General features: G+C 44.9%; 1 protein-coding gene across 13 annotated transcripts in view; it reads left to right on the top strand.

Moving 5' to 3' along the window:
* The first annotated feature begins 667 nt into the window (after window positions 1-667).
* Window positions 668-9,166, top strand: part of CAST (calpastatin) — a 112,734-nt gene continuing 104,235 nt past the window's right edge. For 7 of the 13 annotated variants that reach the window (XM_007979204.3, XM_007979194.3, XM_073014574.1 and 4 more), the window contains exon 1: window positions 810-1,078. In XM_007979204.3, the coding sequence (XP_007977395.3) occupies window positions 1,004-1,078 (75 nt within the window). In that variant the 5' untranslated portion in view covers window positions 810-1,003. Of the gene's footprint in view, window positions 751-809; window positions 1,079-1,162; window positions 1,339-1,367; window positions 1,385-1,579; window positions 1,728-9,166 lie in introns of those variants that run through there. The other 6 variants (XM_037982232.2, XM_007979183.3, XM_007979155.3 and 3 more) reach the window with 4 other exon arrangements.

Here is a 9,166-nt window from a genome sequence, read left to right as displayed (position 1 = left end):
TCAAAAAAAAAAAAAAATCTGCCTTCTCTCTCTTCAACTGTCTAAACCCCAACACTGCAGACAGCGGTGACCCCGAGTCCCAAAATGACGATGCTATTGCAGGGTGACAAACAGGCTTTCTGTCAGGCCTGATGGTGAACCAGCAGCGACTGCAGGCTGACAGTCTGTCACATAAGCATGTCCTAGTAGGGCTTGTTAAATTTCACTTCTAGCCCCAAACCAGGAAGTGCTGTTTAAGATGAGCACAAGACAAAAGCAATCTAGCTTCAGAAACAAAACTCGCCAGACTCTAGAAAGACTCTGAGAGTTTAATAAGGGTTTAAATTTGGGACTGTTCTCCGGTTGGCATTGGAACCTATGGTCTCCTCCCCATAAAAGTTTATTAAAATTCGAAACTGCCAAAAAACAAAGTAAAATCATATACGACCTATACAGGCGCGTGCACGCACTCACACACACACACACAAATTTGTTTTTAGGATCCGCTTCCTTATCTAGACTGTCCAGGCTTGGGCCAGATTTGAGTCGCTAAACTCTCACAGCTAAAGCAGAGAAGAACGTAGAAAGAGTATCTGCTTCTCCGGATTATTGGGAGGGTCGAAGCGTAGACTGGCCACGCCCGGGTCCCGCTCTCTCGTTGCACAACTGCTAGATAGATCTGGGCATCGAAGGAGGAACGATGCAACCTCCAACCCCTTCTTTCTGACCAACCGGAACGCGAGCAGTGCTGGGGCCGGGGAGGGTCACCGGGTGAGGACCGGGGCGGTGGGTGTTAAGTTACAGGGCAGGAGCCCGGGTCCCTCCACCGGCAGGAAGGGGAGGGCCCATCGGGGCCAGGGGAACCCCGGCGCAGACCCGGGGTGGGGTCGGAAAAGCTGCCTCACCGCGCGCTCCCGGGCCCTCCGCTTCCTCCCTCCCTCCCTCCCTGGCAGGACTCCCCGCCCGGCCTCCCCGCCACTCTCCGCGGCGCATTCCCGGAGGCAGCGCCCGCAGCGGCCTCGCCATGTCCCAGCCCGGCCAGAAGCCCGCCGCCTCCCCGCGGCCCCGGCGCGCAGCCGCCGCCCGCCGCACCCAGGAGGTGAGTGACGCCCCTGTCGGCGCCGCGGGGCTGGGCGACGGGGGACCGGGTCCCGGAGCTGTGGCCGCCCTCGCTGGGCGTTGTCAGCCTGGCCGGTCTGCCGCCCCCGGCGCCCCTGCGGGGCAGGGAGAGGGCTCGGGGCTCGGCCGCTGCCCGGCAGGTGGCTGGAGGTGTCTGCGGTTCCCCGGCCGGGTCCAGGGCGCTGGGCGTGGCGTTGGCCGGGTAGAGCGGAGCGGGGGCGCGTGGAGAAAAGTTGGCTGGTGAGACGCGGGTGAACGGGGAAGGAGGTTCACTCAGGACCCCCGAGTGAGTGCCTTGGTTTCACGGGACAGCGGGATCCAGTTTTCCGCGCTAAGGCCGGGCCGCAGGGCGTGGCTGCCCGGAGACGCAGAGCCTCTTCCCTAACCCGGCGGGAGCCTAATCGGGCGGGCGGGGAGGGGCGGGGTCTGCGCCGGGCTCCACCCCCAGGGCTCTGCCCACCTGGCAGCCGCGGGACGTGCCGAGTTCAGTGCCAGCCAGGTCCCGGCCAGGCAGAGTGCGAGCCCGGCGCCCCCCACACAGCACCCCGCGCCCTCGCTGGGTCCCCCGCCGTGCGGATCGGAGTTAGCCGGCTGTTGCCATGGCATTCGCCAGCTGGTGGTACAAGACGGTAAATAGGAGCGGTTGTGCCTGGGCAAGACTGGGAAGGGAGTGTGTTGGAAGGGAATGTGTTTGCTTTGCCCTTCTGGGCGTGCGGATGAAGCGTTGTCCGGGGTTTGGCGTGGAAGGGGTGCGGCCCGGGTGCGAACCGGGTGCGACGTCCTCACAGGCCTTCAGGTTGGGCTCCGGGAGAGGCTGGGGACTCACCCCCTTGTGGTGTGTGTGAGCGCGCTCCAGCGTGAGCCGCATGCACCTTTCTCGCCCGTGTCAAGCACTGTGCTCTGCTGGCGCTCGCAAGTGGGATGGAACTGGAATTGCTGCTGGAGGAATTCTGTCTAGAAGGTGGATTCCTGAACGAACTCGGACGCAGCTCGCAAGAGCTTAGATCTAGGGTTCGTTTTTAATCCTTAAGCAAAGGAAAGGCAGATGCAATGTGAAGCAGGGAGAAAATCCCAAACACCAAGGGTTAGAAGCAACTGAGATCTGAGACCAAGACCCTTGGAGAGAGCGGTGGAGGGGTTGGGGAGAGAAAGCGAGAAAGAGAGAGGGAGGGAGGGAGAGAGCGCGCACAAAAGCGAACTGCTCTGCACTTTATTACTTTGGATGAGGGACAAGAATGTTCCATTTGTTCGGTGCATTGAATGTCTGTCCTACCAATTAGGTGTGATATCCAGTCTAGCTGGCACTTCTAGTGTTTTGGAACCAGGAAGCATGATTTAACATTAGACTGCTTTCCAAAAAAAACAAAAAACAAACAAACCAAAAAACCACACACAGTTTTGTTGACAGTGAGAGCCAAAATGTTTATGTCTCATGGATTTATGGTGAGAATTAAAAAATTAGTTAGGTATGTCTTTTTCTTAGCATGTGGTATTGGAAAAAGCAAAGATATTGGAAACAGACACACTTTAGAGCTAGAAACCCTGTATAAGAATCAAGAAAGAAACTGTTACTTACCAGACAATGGACATTTATTGATCATCTACTATGTGCCAGGCAGAATTATATCCCAAAAATAGTGTGGTTTTTTTTGTTTTTTTTTTTGTTTTTTTTGAGACGGAGTCTCGCTCTGTCGCCCAGGCTGGAGTGCAGTGGCCAGATCTCAGCTCACTGCAAGCTCCGCCTCCCGGGTTTACGCCATTCTCCTGCCTCAGCCTAAAAGTAGTGTTTTTTTTAAGATTTTTTTAACTCTCCCTTTCTATATATATAGTATATATGTATAGTGTGTGTATGTGTGTATATTTATAGGATATATATATATATATATGCACACACACACATATACTGTACAGGGTCTCTCTCACTATGTTGCCCAGGCTGGTCTAAAACTCCTGGTCTCAAGCGATCCTCCCACCTCAGCCTCCCAAAATGTTGGGATTACAGACATGAGCCACTGCACCAGGCCTACAAGTTCTTTTTAAAGCCTCCATGTACACTGTGGAGAACAAAGAGTTTTTCTTAAATGGAAATAAGTCAACCTTTTCTATCTGCTTTCACATCTGTAAAATAGAAATCATATGCACTACATAAGTATTGGTGAGGACTAATTAGATTCAAAAATCAAGATACAATATACATAGACTTTTAAGAATTGGGAATTCCAATTTCCCTTGAGATATTTCTTCTTGAGTGCTTTCCAGTACATTTCCTGGACTTTTACATGTAGCATTTTATTGATGTGGTAAGAGCAAACGTTTGCTTTGAGTCATTATTGGCCTAAGGTTCTTATCAAAATGCACCGTGTACATTATCTGCAAATATGGATAGGGATAGTTCAGAGTTGACATCAGACTTCTCCTTCTAGACTCATGATTCTCTGAAGGAAACTCTTCTGGGTTACTTGGATGAAAGTAGTTTAAATCTATGTTTTTAACTCTGTTTTGTTTAGTCATGGTCTGATGTTTCTGCTAAAACCTCTCTTAGAATCCAGTTTTGGTACTATCATGAAAACCTTCTGCTAGCCCTCCTAGAACCAGCTACATGCCTGTGATCAAGCTATAACTTTTCCCAAACGAATGCTATTCAGTAGAAATATAATATGAACCACATCTGCAATTTTAGATTTACAAGGAGCCACTTTAACAACAACGTCACAACAAAAAGCAGGTGAAATTTGTGCTAATTGATATATTTTACTTAACCTACTATATCCCACATATTATTATTTCATCATGTAATCAGTGTATAAGCCATTGAGATATGTTACATTCTTTTTTATGTTAATTCTTCAAAATCCAGTGTGTATTTACACTAATAGCATATCTCAGTTCACACTTGCCACATTTCAAGAGTGTTCAGTAGCCACAAGTGGCCAGAGGTTATAGTAATGGACAGTATAGCACTAGACCATGGACTCCTAAACTTTCTTTTTTTCCTTTGGTGGTAGGTGGGTGGTCACAGACAATTTTGGGAATCAAATGGGGTTTATGGACTGCTGTCCCTTGCCACAAAATACGTACAAACGTACACAAAACGCAGTTTCCAATATAGCTTCAGGGAGTTCAGAGATTTCCAAAAGACCACCCATATATCCCCCAAAGGTCCATGGAGCCAGTTTATAACATATATTTATATATACACACACATATATGCATACACACATACACACAAGCATATGCAATCCAATGTACACATATGTGCATATTTAAATATAATACACACATGCATGTATAATACATATATAGATAACTAGATTTATGTGTGTATATATCTACAGATATAAATACAGATGTCTGTATATACACATGCATGTATAATACATTATATAGACACAGATTTATATGTGTATGTATCTACAGATATAAACACAGATGTCTGTATATACACAGACATCTCAGAATACTTGAGATAAATCCTATAATTAAAATATCTTTGTGGAATCCTTAAATACTGAAAAGGTTGTAAATGATCTAACTTTCAAGATTTTGGCAGAATAAAATGAAATAATTAAAAGAATGTCTAAGATGCATTTGTTTAGCAGCATGCCACCTATAAAACTAATCAGTGAAACATTACAATGTGTATTTCCACATTGAATGCCATCAATCCTATTGACTTTATCTTCTGAAGAATTATGTGGTTGTAGTAAACACACACACACACAACTTTGAAAAGCTAAATTTGAAGAACATCTTATGAGCCATGTAACGATCAAGCATGAACGAAGGTTAATTTGGCCCACACCAGTAATCACATTCCTGAATCATAAGTTGATTCTATTAGGCTATGTTAATTAAAGGTGTTTCTTAGCCTAATTAAGATCCATAGACCTAGTGACAGCATGATCAAGGAGCCCAGTCATTTGGGAGGCTCCGTCATTGCAACCAGCCTGGGAAAAGTGTTGCAAGCCTCCCATGGCAGGACACATCACTTGCTCACAGTGAATTTTAGAACTAAGGAAGGCAAATAACAGGGCCTGCAAAAAGGGCACAGACTTTAGGGTAATGGAAACACAGAGGTCAAATACAGCCTTTCTCTTTCAGCTGACAGTCTTTCAATTAGTTTGCTCCCAATTTTGCATACGCCTTTAAAACTAAGAGTAGCATCTGATAATATTTTTCTTTCAAATCAGTTTTGGCACTTCCCAGAAAGTTAATTATATTCTACAAGTGCCTTTTAAAGAATGCTATAGCCTTCTGGGGGTGGGAACAGTGGCTGGTCATGTGAGATTCCACATGGATAGGTGGGTAATTAGTTCTGACCAGATTGTCTCAGCAGATACAAGACTACTCTAAGTAGTCCATCATTTTTCCCCCTTGAGGTATTTTAAAGATGAAAATCGTATTAACAGATACTAAAGTTCTGTTCTTTAAGTTGTCTCATTTTCCTTTCATGAAAACATACCCAGAAAGCTTTACAGCCACCATAAAGGGGGAAAAAGTATATCAGATGTCTTCCAGTTAAGAAAAATGCAAGAACAGCTCCATCCTATAAACACTGTTTATGTAAGTTATCTCCTCAAATGGACAAGTCAGTTAACTCAGGAAGAAAAAGGTCTAAAGTTATAGTTTCCTAAAAATGTATGGAATTTGTTTTGATTGTAAAAAACTCATAGAACATAAGAATAAATTTGGTAAAGCTCAAAGATGTTTGCAGTTGTTTATTGTCCACCTGCTGTATGTCAGTTTTGTGCAGAGTGCAGTGGACACACACACACAAAAAAATCGTGCAGTGGTCTGTGCCTGGCCTCCTCTTGCATGTCTCATAGATAAAACTACAAGTTCATTCTCATGATGACTGCTGTGGCAACAAAGTAACTATTTAAGTTCTCATGATACCCCCTTTGCCTTAGGGAAAACTCATCAAGCCTTACTTCAGGTGAATCCCAGGAGCTAATCTATGATAGGCAGTAGATGCCACCTCTGAAAACTGGACACATAGGGCCTGTACCTTTACGGTGGCATCTTGTCATGTCCGCTAAAATCTTAAAATGTTAGAAAAAACCAAACACTTGGGGTTCAATGAAACATAGGGATTTCAGACTTATAGCTATGCAGTTAATCCTTAATACATATTAAGCATTAGTACACAAAGTAAGAGAAGAGTATAATGAGGCCGGGCACGGTGGCTCACGCCTGGAATCCCAGCACTTTGGGAGGCTGAGGTGGCTGGATCACAAGGTCAGGAGTTCAAGACCAGCCTGACCAAGATGATGAAACCCCATCTCTACTAAAAATATAAAAAAATTAGCCGGGTGTGGTGGCAGGCACCTGTAATCCCAGGGACTCGGGGAGGCTGAGGCAGAAGAATGGCGTGAACCTGAGAGGCGGAGTTTGCAGTGAGCCCAGATCGCGCCACTGCACTCCAGCCTGGGTGACAGGGCAAGACTTCATCTCAATAAATAAATAAATAAATAAATAAATAAATAAAAGAGTATAATGACCTCTTCGTATACCAGTCATTGGTGTCAATAATTGTCAACATTGTGCCAGTCTTGTTTTATTTGTTAACTGTCACAGCTGCCAGCACAAACACACACACACACCCTTTCAACATATTTTAAAGTATGGGAATTGCAAATACAAGTTTCATCCTTGTAACCAAATTGCTGTAGTTTGTTGGGAAAGTGAATTCTTTAACCCCCATGTAGTTTATCTCTTTGAGTGTAATATGAAGATGTGAGAATAATATATAATACACAGTCATGAGATAGACAAAGTACTAAACAAAAGATTTATCAGATGAAACTGATAAGGTTCCTTTGTACTGTAGGAAAAGTAAAATACTAAATTCTTCTGTTCTAATGTTTACAGCCTTAGGAAATGAAATCCTCAAACCTTTACTCACTGGCTTCTAATTCACCACAGTCAGATTGCTGCCAGGGAAAAAGAAGGGAGTGGAATAATTTTAACGGTATTCTTAAAATTAACAAGGCAATGAGCCAGGCTCCTCGCTAATGTCAACTCTTTTCATAAATTTGCCAGCCCCTGGGATAGATACCATTAGCCCTATTTTACGAGAAGAAACTGAAAAATTAAATTATCTCCCCAAGATCATGGTCACACAGCCTTACAAATCTGTGCTCTTTCTGCCCTATTAGAGTCTATTGCAGTCAACTAACAGAAGGCAATGACTCTGAGTATTTAAAACAAAGGGAATGTAACATAGGGCAATTGCTTACCCAGGCAACAAAAAAGGCTGGGAAGCCATCAGGGGAGGGTGAGGCAACCCAGAGATTAGAAATTGCAGGAAGCTACTACCATCCCTAGTCTAGAGGGACACAGGGAGGACAAGAGTCACCTTGTGGAAGCTGGAACCACAGCCGACCCATCCTGCAGGAGGTGCTACTGGAGGAGGGGGTGGAGCAAAGGGAGTACCACCCACCCACCACCTCTAGTCTCCTGGCAGTGCCTGCTGTTGGCTAAACCCAACTTGAGGCCATCCATCAGGAGAATTGCAGCCAGCAAAGTTCCGCTGCAATTTGAACACAGCAAAAGTGGAAAAAGGAATCCACCTGGGGAACACTCCTAGGATCTGCACCCAGGGAGACGGTTATGAAGCAAAACCAGCTTTACAGAAGCTTTGGTCCTTCTGCTTGTTTGCTGAATAATTTTGCTTTGGCAAGTAGAATACATATACAAATATATCGTAAGGTATTTTTGTGGGAAATACCAATTTGCACATTGTCTCTTAATTTTTCAAGCTACCTTCTTGGCCTCTTTCTCTTTTGTCTAGTTTACTGATCTGAAAAGAACAAAAGTACTTCTCAGGGAATGTTTAGGGGCTTTGTGGAAACATGGTCTTTCAATCAAGAATTATTCGTTATGGTCCTGCCACATACCTAGGAACAAAAGGATGTAATTTACCCTGTGATTAGGAAGGCAAGATGTATGGGTTTATAAAGTAATAGAGTGTACAATAGAGTGCTAATTTGTTTGCTTTACTGAGAAAATAGAGATTAATATGCAAATATGAAAACATGATGCTCCACTAATAGGGCAAAGCTCAGAATTAGACAGGAAACACTGGTGTGAACACAGGGCACTGTGCGACTTCACTGAGCAATCCGAGTTTACCCAGGAGGAGCCCAGAGCCGCCCCAGTCTGCCTGACCCTGGGAACCTCCCCATGGGTGCCGACTCAGTGGGATGGTTTGAGGAGCAGAAACTTCCACTTCCTATCATGGTGCCCACAAATCTTCCCCTAAAACCAGTGGTTCTCAATCCTGGTTGTATATTGGAATCAGCTGGGGAACTTTAGAAAAATATACCCATGGCCAGGCCCCATTCTATTCAAACTAATTCTAAATCCCTATTCCCTGACACAAATGGTTCTAAAAGCTTCCCAGGTGCTTGTGACAGGCACTGAAGGATGGGACCTACTGCTAACCTGAAGGCTTTGTGATCCTCGGAAGCCCCTGGTACAAGCCTTTCTCCGTGTGTGTGACGGTAGAGAGCTGAGTTCCATGAGCTTGGAGAGTCCAGAGGCACCAAGATAACCTTTTATTGCTCCATGAGTTTTCCACAGCTGTCCCTGGACATGCAAATACTATCGCAATGAAATTCTCACCAAATTGAAGAAGGAAAATTTTTAAGTTTTCGAATAAGTCACCCACCAAGGCATATGATACAATATGTTTTAGTATATTCACAGGGTGGTCACAACCATCAGCGCAATTTACTTTAGAATGTTTTCCTTTCCTCCTAAAAGAAGCCTCATACTTTAAAAAAAACTAATAATAAAGCAAAGGCATTTCAGAAGCACACTAGCATTTCATAGTCTTTTCACAGCTGGACTTAACGCTGGCAAGGGCTGCTTTTCTGTCTTCTTGCTTCTTTTATATATGAAGAAGTTTCTTTGATTTTTTTTTTTTTTTTTCTTTTTTTGTGATGGAGTTTTGCTCTTGTTACCCAGGCTGGACTGCAATGGTGCGATCTCAGCTCACTGCAACCTCCACCTCCTGGGTTCAAGTAATTCTCCTGCCTCAGTCTCTCGAGTAGCTGGGACTACA

Source organism: Chlorocebus sabaeus, chromosome 4, assembly GCF_047675955.1.
Source record: "Chlorocebus sabaeus isolate Y175 chromosome 4, mChlSab1.0.hap1, whole genome shotgun sequence".
Taxonomy (NCBI): domain Eukaryota; kingdom Metazoa; phylum Chordata; class Mammalia; order Primates; family Cercopithecidae; genus Chlorocebus; species Chlorocebus sabaeus.
This window is presented reverse-complemented; position numbering and strand designations above follow the sequence as displayed.